At 47.3% G+C, this 27,910-nt stretch overlaps 1 protein-coding gene across 2 annotated transcripts; it reads right to left on the reverse strand.

Annotated features, from left to right (window-relative positions):
- Nucleotides 1–114: 114 nt before the first annotated feature.
- ATXN7L3 (ataxin 7 like 3) lies at nt 115–27,910 on the reverse strand. 2 transcript variants are annotated; one of them, XM_028701896.2, is made up of 13 exons: nt 27,558–27,910; nt 17,170–17,293; nt 15,407–15,539; nt 14,368–14,539; nt 13,238–13,335; nt 12,414–12,436; nt 11,203–11,248; nt 10,064–10,095; nt 9,757–9,825; nt 8,346–8,389; nt 5,833–5,871; nt 3,990–4,123; nt 115–3,554 (listed from the first exon to the last, which is right to left on the reverse strand). In XM_028701896.2, exons 2-13 carry the CDS (start codon nt 17,218–17,220, stop codon nt 3,403–3,405), a joined length of 993 nt encoding a protein of 330 aa, XP_028557729.1. In that variant the 5' UTR covers nt 17,221–17,293; nt 27,558–27,910; the 3' UTR covers nt 115–3,402. The 2 variants fall into 2 exon arrangements, with proteins under 2 accessions (XP_028557729.1, XP_028557728.1); XM_028701895.2 differs by having other exon boundaries at nt 5,800–5,871; nt 27,558–27,908.

Raw genomic sequence — 27,910 nt, forward strand, 5'->3', positions numbered from 1 at the left:
AATTTGACCAAACTCCGGGAGGCAGTGGAAGACTGGTGTGCTCTGGTCCATGGGGTCACGAAGAGTCGGACAAGACTAATTGACTAAACAACAAAGAACAGCCTGAGGCTCAAATACCAAGCAGAGTTGCAGTTTATTTACACAGGCATTCCGCAATCCATGGATGGGCAGAAAAAAAATACAGATTTGACAGGGTTGTTTTTTTAAAAAAATCTAGCTACCTACCTGTACAAGCTGAGATTACATACACAAAACAAGTTTTAAAAAATAATTCAGAGACCACAGTACAGTACTTACTCCAATGATTTCTGCACATGTTCAAAGATATCACACAGGTGCAGTTTGTACATCATCATCAACAAATTAAAAACCTCCCAACAGTCCACTCATGATAGAATACACGGGTTTGTTTTTTCTTCTTCAAGTGAAACAGGCCTACCTTAAAAAAATTAAAGGGTGCAAGTGCAGATACAGAGCCATATATAAAAAGACCTAGGTCTTCCCCCACCCTACCCCTCCCTCAATTAATGTTCAAAATTCCCCAGATGCAACACTTCCTAGGTTATCTGCAACATGATCCCAAAGGGTTCAGTTGCAACCATGGAGGCTGAGCAGGGGTCTTCCTTTCCCCTCAATCTGGCCACTTTTGCGCCGCTTCAGTTTTACAGGTACATAATTTTAATGGGGTAGCAACTGGTTGCCAGGCATAGAGAAGGTAACTGATCCTGGTTTGAATAAAAGTCTACCTCTTCTTCTTCCTTACTATTTCTCCCTGGAAAGATATGATTCGGTTCAACTAGTTAAGTCAGAAGCGGGTGCAAGGCTGATCATTGCCTGCATAGCACAGGCTGTCAAGTCATGTTTTCAAAAACATTTGCTAAAGCACAACATGAAGCATAGGTTTCTAATGATGATGAGGGAGTGCAGACTGCCATAGAAGAAAACAGGTGACCTTTAAAAGAAAAAGAAAAAAGGTTGGTCGCAGTGCAGGATCCATCCCTTCAAGACAAAAGAACTGTACGATTCAGCTGTTAGAGCTCCAAGTCATGTTATTTACCTTTAAATAACATGGGAGTTCTTGCTCCATGTGGAGCAAAAGCTACCTCATCCTCTGAACAGTCCCTGCATACCTTGTACCTTTTGCCTAGGGAAGCAAAGTGAAGAGGAGCAAGGGGGTGGGGAAAGAGAGAGAAAACTAGAAATGGTGTTAACTTGCTGAGTAGAGTAGGCTACCTCTACTTCCAGACATCATCAGCCTCACACTCCTGCTCAGTGACTGCAGGTTCAGCATCCATGCTGCATTGTAGGGAAACATGGCTGCCACAATTTGGGCCCTCACAGGCAGGAAAAGTGTGAGAAACTAAGGATAAAGCAGGAAGACATAAGGCTCTTCGGAGACCCTCCATACAAACAGCTGAACATCTGAAAAGCTTTCTGTTTCGGGACTGTAGGAAGTGATTGCTCAGAGAAGCCTCTCCTTACAGAACTGAGCCCATGAATTTTAGCCGTGGCAAAGGCGGACTTTCATCTGCAACCCGACTGGCTTTTTCAGCTGCTATGAGAATGGAGGAAAAGGTTCGAAAGGCTCAGTCCTGAAAAACCAGCATCAGCAGCAGACATCGCTGTGCTGAAGCAGGCATGTGCGTAGCTGCAACAGAACAGATTTATGGGAGGAAAAATCTTAGTCTCTCCCTCCCCCCCCCCCAAAACACACACACATATTTGCATTCTCTGGAATAGAGGAAAGGGACGAAGAATACACGAGAAATTCCCTTTAAGTGTGTTCAGAAGCTGGGGGTGGCAGGGCTGGGCTTGCACAAAGCTTATTGGACAGCACATGCGCTTTTCTAAGTCTTGTCAAAATTCCAGAAAAGAGAGAAGCAGGGAGACACAATGAAAACCAGCAACACTCCACCTTCCAGAATCAACTTTGCAATTTCAAGTTTCCATCTAGGACCACCATGATTTCTGGCGTTTTAAAAACTGCACCTGCTTACAGAAGGAATAGAATTCAGGCCAGGATTGAGGTGGAAGGGAGGTTTATATAGATGGGGAGAGAGCGGTGGAAGTACTCACTTAAGAGTATACATCCTCCCTCTCATCTCTTCTACTGCCCCACCCAGGCACACTTAGATTGGCTCTAATACTCCAGCAAGGTTATGTTTAGATTCATCGACCCACACAGGCCACAGTAGGGAAGGCAGCGCTGCCCCTCCTGTGCTTGACCTTCATTAACATCTTCTGAGGGATGTTAAATTGCAGAGCCATATTTTTTTAATTAAAAAAAGCAACAACCAACTATTCTAAATTTACAGCCAATTTTTAGGGCTGTACGGAGATTCATACCTGCATACGGAGTATGTATAAAGCATTGCAAATCTTATGGTATTGGCTCACCAGGGCTGGGCAAAACGTAGATTTGTGCCCAGTATAGGAAGAGTTAGGAAGCAAACAGCTGCACCAGCTTCCTGACATGCATCGCCGGGAGAGACTGCCCACATCATCAAAGCCATTCATCATGTTGCTTCATACACAGTCTTGGAAATGCCATTTGGCAGGGAAGCAGACACCGTTTGGCAGTAGTGACAGCAGCAACACAACACCAAACCTCTCTTCGGCCTCCATCCCAGTTTGCTCAGGTTGTGCGGACGTCTGAGGACTGCTCTCTGCAGCAAGAACATTATTCCTGCTTAGGGGGGCAAGAGGGATACAGCAGCCACGGAGACAGCCTTTTGAACAACGGAGCGCCGCCGCAGCAGCTCAGAGGCAGGTTCACGATCTGGTGCCCCCTTCGCACGACGGAAAGGAGGCTCCGTTTTGGAGCAGAGGCTCTCGAGAAGGAAGGGCAGGCACTGAAGCGCAACAGACATTCTCCATTTCCCCCCAGAGACCCTTTAATTCTCTCGCAAACCAGGCCGAAAAGGCTGCACACACACCACCCCGCCCAGTCAGTCTCCAGGGCTGCGAAGCGATACAATGCCACCGTATATATAGTCATGATTGAACATCCACTAACATCACAATAAATAGACGTGTTGAAACGGGGAGGGGGGTGGGGTGGGGGAGGAAAGAGAATAGCGACTCCCTGGCTGACGGAGTCACTCATCTTCAAGGCCCCGCCTCAAAACACCACCCCCTGCTTTTCCCCGGAAGAGGTGGGTGCCCACTGCACCAAAAGCAGTCCGGTCCTTTCGTTCTCACATCCAGTGGACACAAAGGGCTGTGCAATGTGTGCTGGAGGCTTGGGAGGAAAAGGGAGACATGCAGCCAACTCTCTTCACAGTTCATAAAAAGGTGTGCCTGAGAGGAGACAGTCCTGCTCCTTTCCCGCAAACTGGGTTGGACGGGGTTCCGGGGCACCTCCCCTCCTCCCTGTTTTCTTTATCCTCATCCCAGCATTATTCAATTGATGTCGTCATAAAGGCTGGGGGTGGGAGGTGCAAGCTGCTTCGGCTTCAGTTTCTTCTTGCTGGAGCTCATTCCTGGAGCACCTCCTACCAGGCTCATGTGCGGTTTCTTCTTTTTGGTTTTCCGGGACTCTGAGTTGTTTGTACCTGAGGTGGAGAAGAAGGCAAGTGCCCGTTAAGCCTCTGGTATATTTCATAGACACTTTCCTCTGTTGACAACACTTTGTGCAGTGGTACCTCGGGTTACATACGCTTTAGGTTACATATGCTTCAGGTTACATATGCTTCAGGTTACAGACTCCGCTAACCCAGAAGTAGTACCTCGGGTTAAGAACTTTGCCCCAGGATGAGAACAGAAATCATGTGGCAGCACGGGAGGCCCCATTTGCGAAAGCACGCCTCAGGTTAAGAACGGACCTCCAGAACGAATTAAGTTCGTAACCCGATATACCACTGTAAGAGATTCTTGGGGAAGATTGTTTTAGAAAAGGCACAAAGAACATGCCGTCCCAGCACTAATGGCAGCCCAGTCCATCACCAACTTAGGCCGTGCTCTAACTGGGCACCCCGTCCGATTCTTACTTGCTTTCGATGAGGCCGAGTCAGAAGGCGAGATATCTGAAGATCCGTCCCACTGCAGTCTATTCATGAGGGCTTGACTTTCTGCCACGTCAAAACTGTCGTTCTCCACACTTCCTTCCGCCTCAGGAAGTGAGCTAGGAAAAGGGGCAGATGTATGAGAAGGGGTGAAGGAGCAAGATGACCCCCCCCCCTCCAGCTGCTTCTGCAGCTTCTCGGCTGAGGTTTTAAAGCCATGTCAAGAGTAAAAAGGAAACAAGGCAGCGTCACAAAGCTAAACACTCCACTCCTCCTCCTTGCCTTCGCATCCAATTTGACCGCTCTCTCCAGAGAAAAGGATTCTGCAAAACCTTTGCAAAACATTCAGGACTTCGAGCCACATAATACTCAAGATCACTTTGCAGATGAGATAACTCCCAACGTTAGCATTCCAGGCCCCCTAATTATTGGCTGCAGACAGAAGTAACGCAGCATTATGGGTGTGACTTCAAGGAGATAGCTAGCTTAGATGGCTTTGCTTTTTTTTTAAGGATTAGAATGACTTCATGGATAACTGATCTTATAGATGGCTTTTAACCCTTATAGCCAAATGGAACCTCCATGTGTAAGAGCAGTATATTTTCTGAATACCAGGTACTATGGGAGTGAATTTTTTTGTCCCCAGGGTCACCTGACTGGTCACTCCTGGAAACAGACTAGACCAGGCATAGGGAAGCTGTGGACCTCTAGATGTTGTTGGACCACCATTTGCCCTGTCCCTGACCACAGTCCACGCTGACTGAGACTGATAGGAGGTGGGAATCTAGTGATATCTAGAGGACCCTAAAGGTTCCCAATCCTTGAACTAGACCAAAATGGCAAAATCTTCTGATTTACACTTCAAGACTCTTAACAAAGTTGTCATACCAAGATTAGGACTGACACAGGGCTGGTCCCCACCATGTCCAACTTTTACAGGCAAAATGGAGATTTTTAAATTTGCAATAATGATCGAGGACTGGAGGGTCCCTAGGTATTAACTGATACAGAGTAATGGGGATGTGATCTAATGTTGTGCAGTGCATTAAAACAAAATTGTCTAGCTGACTGAGAAAGCAAGTTGTAAGATGTGTGGGCAGCATGGGGTGGAATGGCAGAAGCTTGAGTGGATAGAGGCTGAGGATGACTTGCTGATGGTAAGGCTTCAGGGCAACTTCTTGGCTTTCCACTCATGTGCAAACAGAAGGGAAGTTATGACAAAAAGGAAGAGAGAAAGGGGGAGAGATAGCGCATGCATGCATGCAAGGGGCGTTCAGGTGAGTAATGTATACAGAATCTGGGTGCCCTCAATGCATGCTGTGTATTGAAGCACACTAGCCAATGAAGGAGGAGACACGTTTGCGAGAGCTGCTGCTGGATCAGGATAGCTTCCATCCAGGCAGCAAATCCCAGGCAAGACAAAATGAATTCTGTGCTTTCAAAGGAACACAAAATGCTGCACTGAGTGTGGGTTTACTAAGAAAGGAGACAAAAAACCACCTGCAAGCTTCGCAGCTGCAAAACTACAACCGAAAGAGAGCAGGATAGCCAAGTAAGGTTTCTCCCAGTCCTGCCGCCTCCCCTTGACCACCTATGCAGAATTATGCTAATCAGCTACAGAAAGATTCTCAATTTATGTCAGTTGAAGAATTCAGCTTTTTTTTTTTACAAAAGCAAGCACAGTCCTTCTCCAGAATCCTTCCAGCTGAACTTAAGTGTTAATCACATGACACTTTTTTGGGGGGGGAGGGTTCCCTACACCACACCTGCCCTGCCTCCATCCCATCACACTTACGCAGAAGGTCCCAGGAGGTAGACTCTGACTGACCTCCGCTGTTCATCCGTGTGTTGGGGGCAGCGCAAAGACCTGCAGGAAAAACAGGGAAAGTCAGGGATGAGGCACAAGCTGAGAAACACAGGTTTTCCTGTTCCTAAACGGATTGATATTCATTCCAGAAATGGATAAAGCGTAGTGACTGCCTTGGAATCTTTTCCGTGTTCCTGCAGTATTTCGTTCCAAAACTGTTTCTGTGGGTCTTTGGACTGCGGTAAAGAATGTTTGCGCTGTTCTGGAAAGGGAGTAACTAAGCCAGTGACATGCAGGGCTCATTCATGTGCTCATTCATTCAGGGCTCATTCATTACATGCAATCAGGAGCATCCTTTAAAAAAAGATAGGCCCCTTGGTCCAGTAATAAACCCAGGACTGCATATTTTGCACAAGAGTTCAAATTTGGGAAGTGGGCACTGATTTCAGTGACTTTCTGGACCTCAGCTGTCTTTCATTAAAAGCAAGTTGGTAGCTCTCATGGCTGCAAAACAAGAGACTTGCAAGTGTGGGGCAATCTCAGTTGACGCCTCAGAAGCCAGAGCGAGGATGCTGACCAGGATTTCTAATCATAAAGACATGGGGCTTCCACAACCTCTCCATGGCAGTGTGATGGAAATGGAGAATCTGTGGCCTCCCAGATGTTTTTTCTTCTATAAACCCTGACCATTAGTCATGTTGATTGGGGCTGATGGGAGCTGGAGTCCACCGTCTGGAGGATAATAGGTTTCCCACCAGTGTTATGCAAAAATTAAAAAAATTAAATTAAAAATAAGTCACAGAGCTTAATTTCATAATTTATACAAGCTGCCCAATTTTTATCACAGAATTTGAATGGATTTTTAAATATAAAAAGCATGGGGTATACACAATCCTGCATACTCTACACTGAGCGCAGAAAGCTACACATGCGGACCATCAACACTGCCTGTCAAATGCATGGGTCTGCGGATCTGTACACTCCTGTATGATATTCAGACTTCCCTCTCTTCTCTGATAAGGTTTTAGCCATAGTGTACAATTATGTCTTACACCAACATTTGCCAACCCATTAGTGTTCAGGCTGACAAGAGAAGCGAAGGCAAAACTTTCATGGTAGAAGAAACTTTCATGGAAACACAAGCTGGTGGACAACTCCCAGTCTCTTCACCAGGGTTAAGGTATCAGAAGCAGCACACAAGCACTGGGCTTAAATGGATACCAATGAGCCCAATTAACCATCAACTGGGAGCATAAACGGCAGACCAGCAAGCACTATGGTGGGCACTTGGCAACTGAACACATGGCACCCATTACCATCTGGGAAGGAAGTTATCCATCACCCCGACAGGCAGTCAAGTCCAATGCCAACATCCTTCCACAGCCAGTCATAATTCTGGGGAGATTGGGAGGTGGTGGTGGTGGTGGTGGTAACACTGGGCTTAATTTGCTGGTTACAGGAATCATACAGGTTTTTTTTCAGCAGTTCCTGCACAGCTTCCAGTGGTCTGAATCTGTCCTATGACAATGACTAAGGCAGGATTGTAAGCAACTGTTTGCTGGGCGACGTGTGGTAACTTAAACTAATAATAATAATAATAATAATAATAATGCCCCACCCATCTGGCTGGGTTTCCCCAGCCACTGTGGGCAGCTCCCAACAGAATATTATGATTAATAATAATAAAGCGATAAAACATCAAACATTAAAACTTCCCTAAACAGGGCTGCCTTCAGATGTCTTCTAAAAGTCAGATAATTGTTTATTTCCTTGACATATCATGGGAGAACATTCCACAGGGCGGGCACCACCACCGAGAAGGCCCTCTGCCTGGTTCCCTGTAACCTCACTTCTCGTAGTGAGGGAACCACCATAAGGCCCTCAGAGCTGGAACTCAGTGTCCAGGTTGAACGATGTGGGTGGTGACGTTCCTTCAGGTATACTGGCCCAAGGCCATTTAGGGCTTTAAAGGTCAGCACCAACACTTTGAATTGTGCTCAGAAATGTACTGGGAGCCAATGTAGGTCTTTCAGGACCAGTGTTATATGGTCTCAGCGGCCACTCCCAGTCTCTTCCAAGCAAGCAGACAAAGAAACCTCCGCAAACTCATTAAGAGCTAGTTCCCTTTTAAGCTACTGATAAATGACCAGCAAAAAAAGGTGCATTGTGACAGGCAAACCAGCAACAGCAAGTTGCAAGGGTATATTGAAGAGTCGGGAAGATTTCCACTTCCACCTTCGGCCTGTGCAAGCAGTTTGCGAGCTAATCCAACAGGAAATACACACACACCCCAACCTGGCTTTCAGGACATGTTTTGGCCCTGAGCGTAAATTCTGAGTCAACGGCAGCGAACGGATCGTGGTGTGGGTGTTCTTTCAGATCCATCGCAGTTAACCTGGACTTCCTCCCAGCCACCCCAAGCAGGCAGTCGTGAATACCTCCCACTCTCCTTGTGACCTGGGAACGGTTGCACCGGCAGAGGAACGGAAAGAGGTTATGGGGCTCAAGAAAGTAGAAGGAAGGGCTGCTCTCACCGTGTACACATCTTCTTGGTGTGCTCAGATATCACCCCACATTGCTACGGAGAAGGAAATATACGGCGTCAACAAATTAAAAGCGTGTAGCAGCGAACAAATCAAAGTCCACCAAGTATGACAGAAGTGGGCTGGCCCCTTTCAGCCAAGCATGATACCACTAATGCTCTAACTGTATGGTATAATAGAACTGGGGAATAAGGAATTTATTAGCTGTTCCCTGCAAACCAAACGTGCCCACCTCTCAGAGGAGGCTACCTATTTCACCTCTGCTTATCTTGTCACTCTGGCCTTTCCTAATCAAGGTGGCACTCAAAACAGTGTCTCACGCAAATGTATTGGGGGGCGGGAAGGGAGCTCTGATGGAAGGCGATTCTTACTTTTACACATTCTGGAAAGTAAACGGGGGGAGGGGGTTGTAAGAATAATTTTTGCCACCAGAAATTGAGGAGCAACATTCTAAATGCAGGTAGAGTTCTCAGAAATGCCATGAGGACAGCCGGGATAAAAACAAAAGTTACAGTGGCTCCAAGAGGGGCTGGAGGAGGATAGAAAGTTATTGGGAATGTGGAGGCGGGTGAGCCAATATGGCCTACCTGGAAGCAAGGGAACTCATGAGGTGGCCCTGTGAGGCATGGGAGGCTCAAGGAAGCTATGAACAACCCTACTTGGGAGGTGGAGAAGAGAGACGTGGAGGAACGTTCCCACTCAGAGTAGGGGAAAGGTAAGAGAGTAAAGCCATGATCCCTGGCAAGCTCGATACCACTCCATGGGATAAAAACAAGGAAACCTGAGAGGACCCACACCAAGGCCTAGGCAGCAGCTCACAGAGTGCATCAATATATATTCCTGCGCACACAGCTTTCTTTCACACCTCCGTCAGCCACCGTCATCTCCACATTGCTAGTCAAGGCCTTTGCGGCAACCTTCGCAGACTTTTAAGAGTCGGAAGGGACCCTAAGGGCCACCTAGTCCAACCCCCTGCAATGCAGGAATATGCACTGTCCCATACGGGGATTGAACCTGCAACCTGTTTATCAGCCCCGTGCTCTAAACCAACTGAGCTATCCAGGCTGACCTTGTGCTTCAAAACCTAACCCTACAGAGCCTTGCCTGTGCTGCCTCCTCTGCTGTTCCTGTTCCGCACACCCTAACAAACAAGTCAGTTGGGGCTAAATAAATATTAAAGGTAAGTATTTCATTGCAAATAGCTAATCTATCCGCCGAACACACCGTGGGACTTGGCTAAGAGATGTCACGGGCCCTCCGGCTATCACTGACTTGGATGCTGTGATTTCACAAAAGAGGTTCTGGTAGGAAGCCATAGTAAGCAAGTCTTTTTATTGCAGTCAACGACCAACAGCAAAGAAGAGCACGAGAGCAAGAGGCAGAAGCAAATTCTGGTACTCACCGTAGTGAGCAAAGTACGGAGCTCCTCAGGGCCCAGCGTTTCATAGTTGATTCCAGCAGAGTTGTTATACTATTGAAACAGAATACACACAGACCAAGGCACTTTAGAGGTTACACAAATAAGAGCGATTGCTTTTTGGGCCCAATTCTCCAAGGGCATTCTCTATTCACAGTGGCTCCCATACTGCGGCCCTTGAAAGTCCACTCAGACCCCAGTGGACAGCTACGCAGAACAGCTCTATGGTCTCCTGAAGTCCTCTGAAGCGGGACACGAGAAGTGAAGAGCTACAGAGACAAGCTAAACTCACCTTAAATGGGTCCGAGTTACCACTCAGTTCCCCTAGGGAAGGGGAAAAAGAAAAAGAAAAAAAGAGGATGCATATTAATAGTGATGTCTGGCCTCCACCTTAGGAAATGCACAAAACAAGAACTTGGGATGCAAAACCATGAATTTCATTTGTATATTTCAGGCATGTCCAACTCCTAAGAGACTGCGATCTACTCCCACTGTAAAAAAAAACCCATTGGATTGACCAACCTTGTTGAGCTTTCTTGGGGGAGCCTTCAGCAAAGTTGTTGACTGGTTGGACATGCCTGGTATATTTTATCTTTGTATAGTAACACACACACAAGCACAACGTAATATGCATCCAGCGCAGTTGAAAAGCTCACTTTGTTCCAAGGGCGCAGAAACTATCAACCACCAGATGTTGCTGGTCTACAATTCTCAATGTAACTGACCATTGGCCATGCGAGCTGTGGCTGGTGGATGTCAGAGTACAGTGACATCTGGAAGGCCACAAAGTTCCCCTCTCCCCATTTTACTCTCCCGGCAGCACTGAGAGCTTATTAGGAAGGAACGCAAGGGCAAGTGATGAGTTGAGGGATAGGCTGAGTGTCATAGGATCATACAGTTGGAAGGGACCGCAAGGGTCACCCAGTCCAACTCCCTGCAACACAGGAATATTTCGCCCAATGTGAGGCTCGAACTCACAACCCTAAGATTAGGAGTCTCATGTTCTACCAACTGAGCTATCAGGCATCTCCAAGCAGGTTCCCCATTCTGCATTGTGGTCTCAGAGCTGCCCTGCATAATACCTGTTCCCAAGTATTTTTTGCAACACCCTCTTTCCACTGGCTCCATCTGCATCTGGTCTAAAGAACTGCTACACACATAATCATCATCCCAGATAGCCACATATGTGGTGTATTAGGCCCCATTTGAAAGTTCCAAATTATGTGTGTGTGTTTTAAAAAACCCTCTCTCCCAACCTGTCAGACCAATTTAAAGGCCATCCATACTATGCCTTTCCCTGTCAACCCCAATCTACTTGGATGCCAGATTTTAATTAACACAGAGAAGTTATGCTTAAGGAGCCCAGGAAATGCTGCTGTAGTATGTAAGGAGGGAATGAGCGAAGAGAACCGACACACATAATGCACTCACCATTTTTATGTTTCAGGGACTTGGATCGTCGGGGCGAGTTGGGATTCTGAAACAAAAGGAGAAGAGCAGCAAAGGGTCATTTTAAAAAAAACACACCTGACTGCTAACCTTGAAAAGTGACATCAGACGGGACTATGGAACTTTGCTTCAATATACGATGACGGCTCCGAGACTTTTATATGCAGAAAGATGGAAGGACCCATTGTTACCAGCAACGGAAGTATGGCTGTTAAAATAACGGACTTAGTGGAGATGGCGAAACTGACATGTTTAATCAGGGAAAAGTTGTTGCTAACATTTGTTAAAAGATTGGAAAGCTCCCATAGGCTTTTGGAGTGAAAAAGAACAAGAAATAATGACATTTGGAGTTGAGGATTGAAGATAATACTTGTTTATGGAAAGTGGCTTTGCTAGGTATTATATTGGAGTGGGTGAAGTGAATATTGTTTATATATAGCTGACAGATGAAGAATCAGAAGTCCCTTACCTTCTGAATTTTATTTCTCTCTCTCTCTTTCTTAACCTCTTTTCTATTTCTATTTCTTTATTCATTTTCTCCCTCCCCTTCTCTTTATGCTTTTACTATATTTAAAGTCTTAGTTTGGAAAAAAAAAAGAAGAAAGAAAGAGGGGGAAATATGTTTCGATATTAAATTATGTATTTTTCTCTATAAACCCTAATAAAATTTATTTTTTAAAAAAAGGAAAAGAAAAGTGACATCAGAGGAAGGTAGTGGTCAAATGGCCAAAGTTATCGAGCCCCAAAAGCCGAGCACTCCTTGCCATAACCAACAGAACAGGTGCGCTGTCTAGCAGTAAAAAATTAGAAAGAAGCATCCAGGTACACAGAAGTATATTTACAGGATCTTTGTGCAATAGAGTTGGGGACCAGAATCACTCAACAAGCTGCTGGAGGGCATCCTCCTGAAAAGCTGCCAATCAGAACAAGTGTGAGTAAAATCTACCACCAGGCCATTCCAAAGGATGCAGCGCTCTCCATCAACAGCCTCCCCCAACCCTCCCAAGATTTGGCAAGCAACATTCGGCATATAGGTTAAGATCGAGAAAGTTGAGGGAAACCAGCAGGTCTGCTCACATGCACAAGGGATGTGTGTCTTTCAAGTTTTCTCCTGTACTGATCGCTCTTTGCAAAAAAAGTTAGAAAAGGTACATCTCATTTAACTGTGCCAGTATGCATAAGGATAGTCTTACCTTATCTGATTTTCTCTTTTTTGCTAGGAAGGAAAAGAGACGAGACTATTTTAACAAAACACCCCAAGAACAAAGCACAGTCTCTGTTAGCTCAAGGGGTAGTTCTGGCAAATGCTTTTCGCAAAACCTTCCAGCGTTTCCCAAACTTGGGTTTCCATCTGTTTCTGGAATACAATTCCCATTGTTCCTGACCACCGGTCCTGCTAGCTAGAGATGATGTGAGTTGTAGTCCAAAAACAGCTGGAGACCTCAAGTTTGGGAAACACTGTAGACAGAATGCTGCACAATGATATTCTAAGTCAAATGATGATATTCATCAACATGATAAAGCCTTGGCCTACCAATCTGGGGAAAAAAAGAACAAACCCAATTCTGTCTAGTGTTTCCAGGCTATTTCCCCTGTCCTGTGCTTTCTTTATAAAGCCAAACACCTGATGCAAATGGACAACTTTTGAAGTGGGCTACATGCTCCCACAGGCCAGAGATGCCTATGGGGAACCTGTGGCCATCCAGATGTTGCTAGACTTCAACTCCCATCAGCCCTAACATGGTCCATTGTCAGGGATGGCAGGAGTTGTGGTTCAGCAACATCTGCATCTGTTAGACCGGTCCCTCATCTAAAACCTTATCTGCCCACCTAAAGGAATTTATTTTGTTCCATCTGTAAGTCATTCCCGTTTTCGTCAAGTTACGGTTTGGTTTATCCGTATTATTTGAACACCCTTTCCTTTGAGGTCTTATTGTTGTAAGCCAGAAAACAGTACAGAATATGCTATTTATAAACAGAATAAATAATACGCCGCCAAACCCCTTCCTTGTCTTACCTTTCTTCTCGGATCCATAAGACCAGTCATTATCATTTATATCGTCATTGTCTTCTTGGTCACTCTCGGATTTGTTCATGTTGTTACTGCTTGCTATCCTATAGCAAAAGAAACAGGAAGGAAAAAAAGAAAGTGAGCTAGACAGCTTTGCGGTGGGAGGAGGAAAAGTCTGAGAAGCCGTTTCAAATGGCAAATATGACACTTAATGGTGATTAACTTCCTCTGAAAGTTACATGGCCATGTCTGAAGGCCGACTCGTAACTAACAGGGATGCCTGTGCTCCCACCACTGGCTTCCTCTGCAAAGTACAGGCATAAGGCTGTGCTCCATGACACATTCCCAGTTCCCACAAAGAGGTGAAGCCCCCAAGCAAGACTGGCAAATATGTACATGAACTGAGCACGTGGCCCTAGAAGCTGCTCCCTCACCCATGCCAACAAGGCAAGGGGGTTCTTGCCGAAAAAGGGAATTTTAAAAAGGGGTCCCTGTTGGTGGAAAGTTTGAAAACCCTGCTATTAGGATACAGTGTAATGGAGCAAGCAGAGTCAAGGCCAAAGACACACTTTCTTCTGATTTGTCACCAGCAGCAGGTTCTTAAATATGCCATTGCAATTATAACACTTCGTGAGCATTTACAGCAATTCACACAAAACCCCTCAGGACTCCCTTTCAATATCCCTTTGAATTCTGTGTAATGATGTAATGATCCCCATATGGAAGACCGGGGATGGGGAGAAGAAGAAAAGAAGGGTCAGGACAGAGAACAGCAGCTTTACCAAGGCCATTTGGACTTGGGAAGGCCAGGGGCAGAGGCAAGATTTGAACCCTCTCTTAGCCACAACTCCAGACCAGACCAGACCAGGCAATTGCTAGCGTTGATCTGGGCTGTATTTTCCAGCCATGCCACATAAGCTTCTTAGCGGCGCAGAATTTAGGTTCAGCACGGCAAAGACATCAAAAAATTGTTTTAAGCACAGGAGATGCACAACCTGGTATGAACCGGAAGCCAAAAGTTCACCCGTTTTTGGCATTTGTTCCTTCTTCCAGAAATCCTACCCTCGGCCTTCTCACCCGAAACACCATTTTGAGAGGTCTGGTTTTCAGGCAAGGCTCCGATTCTTAGACCTCACCTCCTATTGGCAATGCGGCTGCTGTTCCGGCCCATGCCAAGGCACTTCTCCAAGTGTGGGGCGAAGCGGGAGGCGGCAATGCTTCGGCTGCAGTTTGGGCAAACACATTCCTTGTTCTTCCACTGGTTGTAGACCTGGCCAAAGATATCCAGTCCCGGCTGATCTACAATTTCTGGGAGTAGGGAAGAAATGGGAGATGGTTCATCAAGTGGGAGGGTGGGGAGGGACTGGCTGAATCCAAAGGAGTGGTGGGGGGCACCAGCTGGGGAACCCCACTAATTCACCAAACCACTCTTCTTAAATCCTGCAGTCTCAAGTAAAAGATTTCCCAGGCGACTTTAAGCTCATCCTGCCACCAAGCTCCCCTCATGCAACTTCCTTGCAGCACGGAACCTATTGCCTCTGTAGCAATTCGTTCTGCAGGCACTATTCTGCAGTTCCCCTGCTCTTTGTATGTGCCACGCTGTGGTCTGGATTTAACCACCCTCCCTTTCCCCAAGCATAAAATTCTGCAGCCCACCATTATGAGTGGCTTCTTAAATCACTCACTTTAGAAGGCGGGGGCGGGGGAGAGAGAGAAAAAAAAGTAACTTTAAAAAAAGGAAAATGAACCTTTGGCAGCTGTGCTGGCATTAAATATATGCTTGAGCACAAATTTAATCAAGGAATCGGATTAGAGTCAGGGGTCAGCAAACTTTTTCAGCAGGGGGCGGGTCCACTGTCCCTAAGACCTTGTGGGGGGGGGCGGACTATATTTTTTCGGGGAAATGAATAAATTCCCATGCCCCACAAATAACCCAGAGATGCATTTTAAATAAAAGCACACATTCTACTCATGTAAAAACACGCTGATTCCCGGACCGTCTGCGGGACGGATTAAGAAGGCAATCGGGCCGGATCCGGCCCCTGGGCCTTAGTTTGCCTACCCATGGATTAGACTCAAGGCATTAAAACAAAGAAGCACCCTTTAAAAATCTATGCTGGATTTCTGGTAAGGGGCAATGGGGTGGGGGAATGATTGGCTGCATCACATACTTACCAAAGTCCTTCATACTCTCAGGATCTGTGTCATCCAAAAAGAAATAGCCACATTTGACAGCCCGGTGGACCTCAAAGCACAAGCCCAGGCAGGCATCCTCAATCAAGTCTGTATAGATATCATGAGCCACAGCCTAGGAAGCAAGAAGACCAAGAACAAGAACAAGACCAGTGAGAGCCGTAGAGAACAAGAGCAAGGTTGAACAGGGAGCAGCACCCATTTCCCATGGTTTAAGCCTCAGAATCTGATTCCAGTCCAGAGTTAGGCACCCAGAACACACTCTGGAATTGTAGAGTTGGAAGGGGCCACAAGGGTCATCTAGTCCAACCTCCTGAAATGCAGGAATCTTTCGCCCAGCATGGGGCTCGAACCCACGACCCTGGGATTAAGAGTTTCAGGCTCTACCGACCAAGCTATCCAGCCAAATTAATGTACACTGCTCCATCCTGCTAAGAGGATTTCCACTAGCCATGTCCCCCCTCACTCCCCAACTCTGTTCTCAAGAATACAAGCAGCATCTACAATCCAAACACTGCCTGGAAGACTTCAATCGTTCTTCGTGGCTTTTTTTTTAAAGGCAGACCAACCGCTGTCTCAGACATGATAAAGTGAAGGGGAAGGTGTCGGACAGGATATGCAAGTGGCTTGCACTTCCACACCCCAGGACACACAAGTCATTTGAACCAGTCGTAAAAGGTCACCCAGAATTGCCTACACTGCAGTACAATCCTAGTTAAGTCTACTCAGAGGTAAACCACGGAAACAAGAGTGAGTGAGTGATTCTAAATTCCCGGGGCACCAAGTCAAAAGAAATGGCAGCAAGGCTGTGAAATTGTAACCATGTAAAATGAATCAATATTCCTAATAGATGTCAGAATAGGTTGTGCTTCCAACACACAATCAATACAAAGGATGAAGTCGCTTTATTAAAAGGGGGAAGGAATTCCAATTTCTAATATCCTTCCAGCAACTCTCATGATGGAAAGGCTCTGGGGCTAAAGTCCTGGCTTGCATGAAGAGTTTGGATTTGGATTTGATATCCCACTTTATCACTACCCTAATAATAATAATAATTTATTATTTGTACCCCGCCCATCTGGCTGGGTTTCCCCAGCCACTCTGGGCGGCTTCCATAGAAACCAAAAAACACTAAAATATCATACATTAAAAACTTCCCTGAACAGGGCTGCCTTAAGATGTCTTCTGAATGTCAGGTAGTTGTTTATCGTTTTGACATCTGATGGGAGGGCATTCCACAGGGCGGGCGCCACTACCGAAAAGGCCCTCTGCCTGGTTCCCTGTAGCTTTGCTTCTCGCAATGAGGGAACCGCCAGAAGGCCCTCGGCGCTGGACCTCAGCGTCCGGGCAGAACGATGGGGGTAGAGACGCTCCTTCAGGTATACTGGGCCGAGGCCGTTTAGGCCCTAAGAAGTCTCAAAGCGGCTAACATTCTCCCTTCCCTTCCTCCCCCACAACAAACACTCTGTGAGGTGAGTGAAGCTGAGAGACTTCAGAGAAGTGTGACTGGCCCAAGGTCACCCAGCAGCTGCATGTGGAGGAGCGGGGAAGCGAACCCGGTTCCCCAGATTACGAGTCTACCGCTCTTAACCACTACACCACACTGGCGTGAACTTCTGTACCTAGGAGAACAGGTCCTCCACCTCAGGCTTTTCATGAACCCATCAATTTCTGCCTGCCTTTGATGGCACTGCTCCCTCCAAATCCTTGTAAGAAGCCTTTCATCCTCAAGGGAAGCAACTTACCTCCAACTTGCTGTTATCCAGGCCCGACAAAGTCATTTCCTCCATTTTCATTTGCAAAAGCTATTGGAGAAGATGCGGAGAACGCAACATAGCAGAGGCCAGGCTGAAATGGGAAGGGATCCCCCTGCGAAGACAAGACAGGATTCGGTGGTCAGGCTGCAATCTCCATTCAAGCCGGAGGATGGGCTTGCAGGTTGGAAAAGAGAACAGTGATGTGAATTCTAAACAACAATATATTAATTTAGAAGCACCTACACACTAAACCACGGCTCTGGAGAGAGAGAAAAAGAAACAATGCTTTTAGCTGGTGCAGCAGACACCATTCCCAGTGTATTCCCTTCTGTTTGAAAGAGAATGGAGAATGCTTCTTTGAAGATGGCACCTGCCTTCTGTAGTTTATGTAAGCCACATTATTATTATAATTCTTATTATTATTATCATCATCATCATTATCATCTACTGCCTAATTGAGGACACCTCTGAAATTGTCAAAAAAGTTTAATTGATTAATCTAATGCAACAACCAACTAAACATTGCAGCCTCGGTAAGCAGATTAAATAATTTGCTAGCAAGTATATTATATAAGCATATTATAAGCATATATTATAGTATATGCATATTATAAAAGCAACTTTTCCCCCCATTTTCCATCTGGGAGCTTAAAAACCGCACCTATATCATGTAGAACTGTTTAACAGCAGCCTGACTCTAGAAATAGGAACAAAACAGAGCCACTGTTAAGCCGGTTTGTTTGAAGAGGCAAGGAACAAATCTAAATAATAGTGATGGCCATAGCTTTCTGACCTGGTCTGTACAGTTTCTTTCCCCCTTTGCAGCGTCTGCCTGATATCCTTGTCCCCCTTTGCCTCGCAACCTCCTTACCTGCAAGGCTGCTGCAGCTCCTCCCATGGTTCCAGGAGGGACACTGGGCATATCATAACCACATGCCACCACACAACCTCCAGCCACACCATGGTGTGACTCAATTTGTTGTGTGTGTACCATTCTCTCTCCCCTTTCCCTGGCAGCCAGCAGCATTCGCCATATCCAGCTCCCTGTGCCACAATAACCTTCTGCATTGTGACTGGACTGCTTCCAATCCCTGGCCCTTTTGCTGCATTCCCCTCTCCTTTCCAATAAGAGCATTTAAGTGTTCATATAATGCCCAAACTCTTCAAGCGTTTAATCTTCTTGCAACCCATACAAGAGCTCTGCAAGGCAAGTCAACACTTACCACCCGCACACTGCAGATTAGGGACTGGGAGAGAGTGGCTTGCCTGAAGCTACCTTGTTAATCCATTCCGGAAGTCCGTTCTTAAACCAAAGCATTCTTAAACCAAGGCGTGCTTTCCCATAGCAGCGGGGGACTCAATTTACAAACGGAACACACTCAACAGAAAGCGGAACATGTTCTGCTTCCAAGGCAAAGTTCACAAACCAAAACACCTACTTCCAGTTTGCAGCGTTCTTAATCCAAGATGTTCATAAACTAAACTGTTCTTAAACCAAGGTACCAGTGTATATTGGGTTAGGTAATGGAGTTTCCATGCGCTGCTCTGGTTCGCCAGAAGCAGTTTAGTCATGCTGGCCACATGATCCAGAAGCTGTCTGCAGACAAACGCCAGCTCCCTCGGCCTATAGAGCGAGATGAGCGCAAAACCCCAGAGTCGTCCACGACTGGACCTAATGGTCAGGGGTACCTTTACCATTATTTAAGCTACTACAAGACCTGATGTCAGGAGCGAGCCAGCAACACAACACATGAAGCTAACTCTTTATTAGAAGAAGCAGGGTCTGCTCAGGAGAGCAAGACCTAATGAGCACAGCAACGTTTCTCGGTAGGTCTTGCTCCTATGAGGCAGCTGTGGAGACTGAAGGTCCCCACCTTCCCACAGCTGCCTATGTCTCCTCCTTTCCCAGGTCCTACCCAAGCAATCTGAGACTACGCCGGTATGCCTGTCTTTGCTTCTCCTGCCTCACACCTCCCCTGGTTCTGGGAGACGATGGAGGAGGGGAGCTTGTTGCAGCAGGAGGGTCACACACTCTGGTTCCTTCACCAGCCTGACTCATCTCTGCTTCTTGGCCTCCCTCCTCTGCTGCTTCTGATTCTGGACTTCTTTCTGCCATAGACTCTTCCTGCTCACTAAACCCTGTTACCTCTTCAGTTTCCGACACCTCCTCCTCACAGTCTTCTCCCTCTGACCACCACCTCTCTCCCATCGCCCCACCACCAATCCCCTGGGTCTGAACTTTCATCCCTTTGGGGTTCCCCAGCTGGTACCTCCCACCACTCCTCTGTTTCTAACCAGTCCATGACACCCGGTTGTTTTTGCTGTACCGCATAGCATTACCCATCTAGAACTGAATCTGCTGCTCAGTCGCTTCTCTGGCTCCTTCACCAGGCACTGAACACACACTTTCAAGCTTGCTTCTACCGCCATAAATGCTAGAGGGTTTGGTGTTTTGGGGGCTTTTTTAAGATGACATGAAAAGCTGAGATTTTCAAGATGCTGCATATAACGAGCATCACATTCCACAATTGCTTCTCCTACCACAGAACTGGGACATGCACAAAACCCGGCAATAAATCCAAAGGCTGAGTTGAAACAGATTAAAGAGAGCAGGGCTGTGAGGAGCACAGGCAAGGCAGAGAACACAGAATATAGTTCTGAATATGGCCGAGAATCTCAGTTTCACATTTTTAATTTTATTTTAACAGGCAACCTATCGCTGGAGAGGCTTCTAACCCTTGTGGTTATGTGTCTTGATAGCAACAATGCCTGCTGGAATCTCAGCAGCAGAGAGCACGATTAGTAAGATTCAGTGCTTGGGGATGGGGTTTCGGGGTCTTTGCACCCTCCATGACTAGCAAAACCAGATTAAGTTATGCCAAGCGGCAAGAATGAGAAAGTAAAGTTATGCAAATCGGCATGATTCCTAAGGACACAAAATCCAACTTAATGGTTTAGCACACAGCACCTGCTACCTCAACCCAGGATTATCCCCAAGTCAGCTTGCACCACCAGGCTGTAGTGAGTCATGAGCAGACGGCTTTGCCACCAAACAATAGAGGGACACTTATTCCCCTGGTCCAGGTTTGAGCTAGACTGTCTAATCTCTGCCTCCAAAAACAGTTGTCTTAAGTGGGAGTAAATCCCACTCACCAAATCTTGCCCACGAAAGCTTCACTCAATTGCAGCCTCCACAATCCCCCCTAAGACTGCATCCCTAGCTGCAGCTATGAACTGATCTAGCAATGCAAAGGAGGGGGAGAGAAGAGAAGTGCATACGAGGGAGAAAAGAAAGCACATCTCCCACTGCCTCCAATGGACAAGGGTCCTACACAAAGCAGAAAGCAAACTGGCTGACACCACCCCAAAACTGCCTGTGTTCTTTGTATCAAAAAACGCTGGCACCGTTAACAGATTGTGACATACAAGACGAATGCATGCAAAGGAGAAAATTGACAGATTAAAGCAATGCTGTCTACCCAATGCAGGGAGGACCAAGGAGGAGGGAAAGACAGAAATCTGAAAATAGTCAAGACTCCATTCCTGGGCCACTGCCTTCCCAGTCACCTCCCTGATCCATCATCAAGCCCCTCCTCCTTCTACAAAAGACAAGACAGGAGAAGGGTTCATTAAGAGGATGCAGGCAAAAGTCCCCATCAATGAGAGCAACAGTCCGTCCATAGCAATTCTCCCTGTGTGTTGGACCCACGGCCATTTCCAGGATCCAGAAGTTCCTGCTGACTCACCCTCTCCTGCCGAGAATGTCCAGGCCCTCAAGGAAAGCCACAGCCTGTGTCGGTAAAATGAATACAGGGAGGCAACCAGGGAAAGGGAAGAGTGCTTGGAAGATGGAGCCGCCACACTGCTGGCTCAATTCGGAGGTGGGGGAAAGAATCTATGTATTAGTGATACAGACAAAAAAGCTGCTCTAAAATATCCAAACATGAAGAAGGAATCTGTGCAGCTCAAAAGTTTATTTCCTATAATTTAAAGACTATCTGGTCCAAGGGGGGGGGGGGCTTTTCAATTTGTTCTATCCTTGTACTCAGGCTGGTATTTTGTTATATAGTATTTATAGGTGTGTTGAGAGAGAGAGAGCATGAGAATGAATCTCCTAGCTGTGCCAGGCACCTAGAAATTTGACACCAACATGAACAAAATCAAGAACTGAAAAATGTGTGTGTATAATTCTACTCTTTTCTGAGTCTGGTGCTTCTCTTTTTCCATTTTTTAGGGGTCTTGACATCTGAAAGTTTGCAATCTTTTTTATCAATGCTGCAGTCATAACTAAAAAGGAAACCAGACTCTCGGAAGGAATTTTAAAACATTCCAATTTACCGAGGCATTTGATCGGCAGAAGATAGTGGCAACCCTGAAATCTGTGCTTGAGAGAATGTTTACACACGCGCACACATGACGTGTTTGCTGCTCTGAGCTCTTTGGGAGTAATGGCAGGATATATGACAGACAGACAGGCAAATTGCTGCATGCACATGTAAAATGCATGCAAACCTATATCCCCTTTCAAACACCAAATCTAACTAGGGGTGTAGAAGTAACCTCTTCTCAAGTGGCCATCTTCAGCTGGGATACCTACAGAGGCAAGTAGACTGGTACCATGGTTCCGCTCTTTAAATCACATCTCACTTGTCTTCCTCTCTTGCCATATTCCCTATTGAAGCAAGGACCAGAGGCTGCCATCCGCCACCGAAGGGAAAGCCAGATATGGAAGGTTTGGCATAATACAGGGAGGGTGGGGGAAGCTAGCTGACAAAGAATGGGCCAGCTTGCAGGGGCTGCCAATAACTTGAGGCTCTTCCTAGTCCCCTATTGTTGGGAGAAGGGCTACTTCGACACCAGACACAGGCTTCATTAGCCTAACAATGGGCAAACAAAATCCAGACACTATGGGAGCCTCCTTTCCTCCAATGCCTCCCTGCGGCCAGCCATCTGGAATCAGAAGGATACCCCCCACCCTGTCTAGACCAGAAGCCAAAGGGGGAGTTGGTCCCAACAGGAAAGGGACTTTTTTTTTAGGGGAACCATCAGCAGGAAGCACAGCAATATAAGGAAAGGGAGACCTAGAAGAACTGTTCTCACCGACCACTTCAGCCCCTCAACCTCAGACCATAACCTTTGAGGGCTTGCAAGGAAGGAAGGAAGGAATACGGGGGTTTATCAGTTTTCATTGGCTATCTATTTCAGACATGTCTTGACATACCGTAGCCCACTCCAAACCTTAGATGTGAGGCTGGCTTGCCTATTTCGTATAGCTTCCCCTGAACCTCCCATAACTTTCTCCTCCACCAGGCCTCTCAGCCAACTCTCAAGCCCCATCACACGGTCTTCCTCTGCTCCCTGACTCAGCACTCCCAACCCATTCTGCAAAGCTGTTTCTCCTCTCACCTCGATACCCTTCCCCATTTTGCTGCACTCCTGTGTCAATTGAGTGCCTCTCTGCACGTTGTTGTTTAGTCGTTTAGTCGTGTCCGACTCTTCGTGACCCCATGGACCAGAGCACGCCAGGCACCTCTGTCCTCCACTACCTCCCGCAGTTTGGTCAAACTCATGCTGGTAACCTCGAAAACACTATCCAACCATCTCGTCCTCAGTCGCCCCCTTCTCCTTGTGCCCTCCATCTTTCCCAGCATCAGTGTCTTCTCCAGGGAGTCTTCTCTTCTCATGAGGTGGCCAAAGTACTGGAGCCTCAGCTTCACGATCTGTCCTTCCAGTGAGCACTCAGGACTGATTTCCTTCAGAATGGATGTGTTTGATCTTCTTGCGGTCCATGGGACTCTCAAGAGTCTTCTCCAGCACCATAATTCAAAAGCATCAATTCTTCGGCGATCAACTTTCTTTATGGTCCAGCTCTCACTTCCATACATCACTACTGGGAAAACCATGGCTTTAACTATACGGACCTTTGTTGGCAATGTGACGTCTCTACTTCTCAAGATGCTGTCTAGGCCTGTCATTGCCCTTCTCCTCTCTGCACACGTGCCACCATATCAACCCCAATACATCCCATACTCCCAATTTAGAATGCACTGTCAGAACACTCCAATTTCTGCCTCCCTTAACTTAAACCCTTGAGAGCAGCCCTTCCTGAACTTGGGTCCTCAGATGTTGTTGGACTACAACTCCCACCATCCCTAAACAGGGCCAATGGTCAGGGATGATGGGAGTTGTAGTCCAGCACCTGGGGAACCAAGACTGGGAAAGGTTTCTCTAAGTAAGTGTTTCCTAATCGGGGGACATGTGGCCCCCTGGAGGGGGCTCAGAATATTCCATGGGGGCCATGGGTGGAAAATGTGTAAATCGGGGACCACAGCACACGGTTAGGGGGCCACAAAGAGAAGTGAAAAGGGGGGGGAAATCCTTTTTTTATTTTAAAAAAATCCTGATTGGCTGGTTATCTACTTGGCCAATCACAAGTGGATAAGGAAGCAGCCCCCCAGGGCCTAATGCTCCTATTTGCCACGTGCATTTTCTTGGAGCAATCCTGGCTTGTTTCCGGCGGGAGAGGGCAATTGCTGAGGCTCCCATTTTGACCAGAAGAGCTCGCAATCCAGAGCCTCCAGATCAGGTAAGTGCGGTGGTTGGTGGCAATGGGTAAGGCTGGGTGAGCCAGAGCTGCTTGTTGCTGCCACTAGTTCTGGGCCCGGGGGCAGCCTGGGCCTGACTCTGCAAGGTGCAGGGTGCGATCCACTCCAGCACCTAGTAGATCAGTGTCTTCGGATGTTGCTGAGGGTCGCAGGGCCCATCGGCAGTGTCAGCCCAGCTCTGCAAAGTGCGGGGAGAAATCCACCCCAGCGCCTAGCTGAGCAGGGCCGCCTGGTGCTGCTGACTTGCATCAAGTAAATAACTAAGTACCTACTCAGAAGAAAGTAGCACTGAGTTCAGTGGGTCTTACCCCTGGTAAGGGGGGGCAGGGGGGGAACTGTCATGTTTTATCTAGGCAGCCAGGACTCCTCCAGAAGACAAGATCTCTTTGCACCAGGTCAGTGAGGGCTGACCTCAGTAGCTTTCCCCCTATGCGTCAAATAACTGTTGTTTATTTTTTATAATACATGGAAGATGGAGGTTCCAGACTCTCCTTCCTTGAAGCGGAGGCTGGATGGCCATCTGTCATGGATACTTCAGCTGAGTTTCCTACATTGCAGGGGGGTGCACTAGAAAGATGACCCTTGTGGCCCCTTCCCGTTCCATAATTCTATGTTTTTCTGCTTCAACAACATTTCATTATGTTGCTATCATTTTATGTATAATTGTACTTTGTATAAATTATAACAATTTTTAAACAAAACCTGTTCTATTTACAAACAAAACATTTAAATAGCTACCTTTCTACCAGTAGGCTGGGGGGCCATGGGGGTAGCCAGGAGTTTTTTTGGGGCCAGAACCTCATATTTGTATGGATTTTTACACACACGTATTTTTCGCTCTATAAGACGCACCAGACCATAAGACGCACCTAGTTTTTGGAGGAGGAAAACAAGGAAAAAAATATTCTGAATCCCAGAAGCCAGAACAGCAAGAGGGATCGCTGCGCAGCGAAAGCAGCGATCCCTCTTGCTGTTCTGGCTACTGGGATAGCTGCGCAGCCTGCATTCGCTCCATAAGACGCACACACATTTCCCCTTACTTTTTAGGAGGGGAAAAGTGAGTCTTACAGAGCAAAAAATATGGTATTTGGGGGAGGGTAGCTGCCTCCCTGCGCCCCTGGCCACGCCTAAGGGGAATGGCACAGGAAGGAAACAAGGTCGCAAGTGAGCCACGGTCGGAAATAGGTTGGAAAAGGTTGCTCGAAGCCATAGAACCCATGACCAATTCTGATCCTGAAAAGTTGTGTCTCCACAACGTGATTAAACAAAGTGACTGTTTCATTAGGAAACTGTTCTTCCCCGCTCCCTTAAGCAGGGTATAATTTGGGAGCATGACACAGACCCAGAAGCATTTTCGTGGTAGAGAAGGGCTCAGGCACAAATCCCCACTGCAGAACAAAATTCTCTCTCACCTGGATGTCCTAATCCCCGATACATGTGGTGGGCAGGCTGCCATTACTCAACACAGCAATATAGTTTCTTTCTTCCTGCTGGAATTTGTGTTGTGTACAATATGAGTGCTTTCTGTTATTTTCTTTGGTATATTGTTTGCCCTTTGCTATATATATTTTATAAAACAATAGTAATAAGCTAAATGTGCACTTAAAAAAGCACCCAGTGAGAGTAATGCACTCTAGGTCTGCTCAGAGGCACCCTTTTGTGCTTTTTACTTCCCATATTCTGGAAACAGGTTCTGGGAGTGAGATCCGCTTGAAATCATACCTGGCAAAACAACTGAGTTAGTGGTGGGATGGACACGTTCCAATACACACACACACACACACACACACAAACTTTTTTACATGCACCTGGTGAAGACTCAGCCCATCTGAGTTTCTGAAGACAACGGTACTTTGTGGGCCATCTTGTCCAAACTACAAGAGTTGTCATTTTGGATCAGAGTTTCCCAACTCTGTTTTGTGAACTACAATTCCCATCATCCCTGGCCACTAGTCCTGCTAGCTAGGGATGATGGGAGTTGTAGTCCAAAAACAGCCAGAGACACAAGTTTGGGAAACAGTGCTTTAGATCAAGCCCACATTCTAGGTCTCTCACTGCCTTTACATCACACAGGCACCAAAGCATACCCCTCTTTTCCTGCCTCTTTTTACCTACCAGTAAGGCAGCAGCACAGACTACCTTGGAAAGTGGTGGGCTCTCCTTCAATGCAGATTTTAAAGCAGAGGTTGAATGGCCACTGGTCATGAATTCTTTAGCTGCAATTCCTGCAATGCAGGGGATTGGACTAGGTGATCCATGGGGTCCCTTCCAACTCTATGATTCTACCATGAACTCACATCTTTACTCCTGCTACTACGTTTCCCCCGGGAGTCTCCTCCTATCATGGCCAGTTCATCTTAACCTTTTAATCCTATCTTCAGCACACCCACACACCCAAAAACAGACCTGGGCCTGACCCCTGCCAAAGCATATAACTTCTCTGCCCAGTCTCCTTCCTTCAACCACAATGTTGTCAACCCCACTGTTTCAAACTCAATATCCCCCACACCCTATTTAATTGCTGCATTCTCATTAACTTCCTCTCCCGCCCCACTTATTTACTTTCTAATCCCTTCCTTAAGACTTATAGCTGCTTTCCCAATCTTTCTCTTCCCCTGCCCCACCCTGAATACCACCACACCTTTCTCCCCTCTGCAACATAACTTAACTGCTTATTTCACTTGCTAGCCCCTCAAACCCACTTTAAGCACTCCATCCCACAAGTCAACTTGCCAGCCACATCCCATAGCTGACTCTCTTTCCACCCCCAGAAAAACCCAGACTCACTTTAACATCCTCCTCTTCTCTGCTTGCTCAACAACTGCCATACCAGAGCAATGGTACCTGAAATCCAGCAGCAGCTGGGCAGATACCCTTGAAGCTCACAAGCAGGGCATGAGGGAAGCAGCCCTTGCCCATTGGATGCCCCCCAGCATCTGGTATCCAGGGGTACCATGCCAATGCACATGGAGGTCTGGATCAAAGTATAGTTAGCTGGATGATTACAATTTATAACTTATGCCTCCCACGTCTTTCAAGGAGCTTAGGGCAGCACACGTGCTTCTCTTTCTCCCCTTTTATCTGCACAACAACTGTGTTAAGGGAGGGTGGCAGGCCCAAGGTCACCCAGTGGCAAGTTTCACGGCTGAGGGGTAGATTCGAACCTGGGTCTCACTGGTCTAACAGCCCAACCACTGCCCCACACTGGCTCTCAGCAGATCTCATCTATCAGGAATTTCCCTAATCCTTTCTGAGAGAGCAAAGGGGGGGGGGGGGGAGAGAAAAAGTGTCCCGCTGGATCAGGTCAAAGGTCTGTCCAGCCCAGCACCCTGCATCCAGCCAGATGCTTCTGGGAAAGGCATGGATGCAACAGCCCTCGCTATTGTTTTGCTCCCTGACAGAGATACACTGAATGTGAACATTTGGGGACGAGAAGAAATAAAGACTCTGTTGAGCCATCCAGTTTAACAACTGCTCCTCCATGGAGTCATCTTAATTTCCGTTTAAAGCCATGCAAACTAAGAAGGCGCACCTTAATCCCCCTCCAAAAAAAATAAAAATAAAACCCCGAACCCCTTCCATTTGCTCCCAGCGCCCCACACTTGTTTACCCTCCCCAACCTCTCCTACACCCCCCTCCTTCCTCCACCCCACCCTTTCCTCACTGCGCACCCCTAACTCCTCCCACAGCACCCCCACATAGGCACACACAGGGATTTGCAAGGAGAGGGGCTGGAGGCAAGCAGCATCCCACCCCACCCCATGGACTTACCCCACGCACAGGCAGGCAGGCAGGAAGAGGAGGAGGAGGAGGAGTCCCCTCACCACCGGGTCCCCCTTCCCCGATTGCCCGTGCCTGCCCCCCAGGCGGCCTGCCGGGCCCCAGGCGAAGCAGCCATGCCCCCTCCCCGCCGGGCCCCAGCTCAGCGCAAGGCCCCCGGCAGGAGGAAGGGGACACAGGGACGGCGGCAGTGGGCAGGGCGCTCCGGCCTAGCACGTCCACCTCCTTCTCCGCAGCGGCAGCGGCGGCGGCGGCAGCACCAACATTGGCGGCGGCGGCGGCGGCGGCAGCAGCAATAAGGGAAGGGAAAGGCGGGTTGGGGGGGGGGGAGAGGCACCTTTTGC

Source organism: Podarcis muralis, chromosome 13 (assembly GCF_964188315.1).
Source record: "Podarcis muralis chromosome 13, rPodMur119.hap1.1, whole genome shotgun sequence".
Taxonomy (NCBI): Eukaryota; Metazoa; Chordata; class Lepidosauria; order Squamata; family Lacertidae; genus Podarcis; species Podarcis muralis.

Excerpts from the sequence above, each read along its gene's own strand:
- ATXN7L3 (XM_028701895.2), bottom strand. The coding sequence starts at position 17,220 with ATGAAAATGGAGGAAATGACTTTGTCGGGCCTGGATAACAGCAAGTTG. Across the intron at positions 9,826-10,063 it reads GTAACTCGGACCCATTTAAG|TATAACAACTCTGCTGGAAT; the intron begins GTGAGTTTAGCT and ends CTGTTTCAATAG. Across the intron at positions 8,390-9,756 it reads TCCGTACTTTGCTCACTACG|CAATGTGGGGTGATATCTGA; the intron begins GTGAGTACCAGA and ends CCTTCTCCGTAG.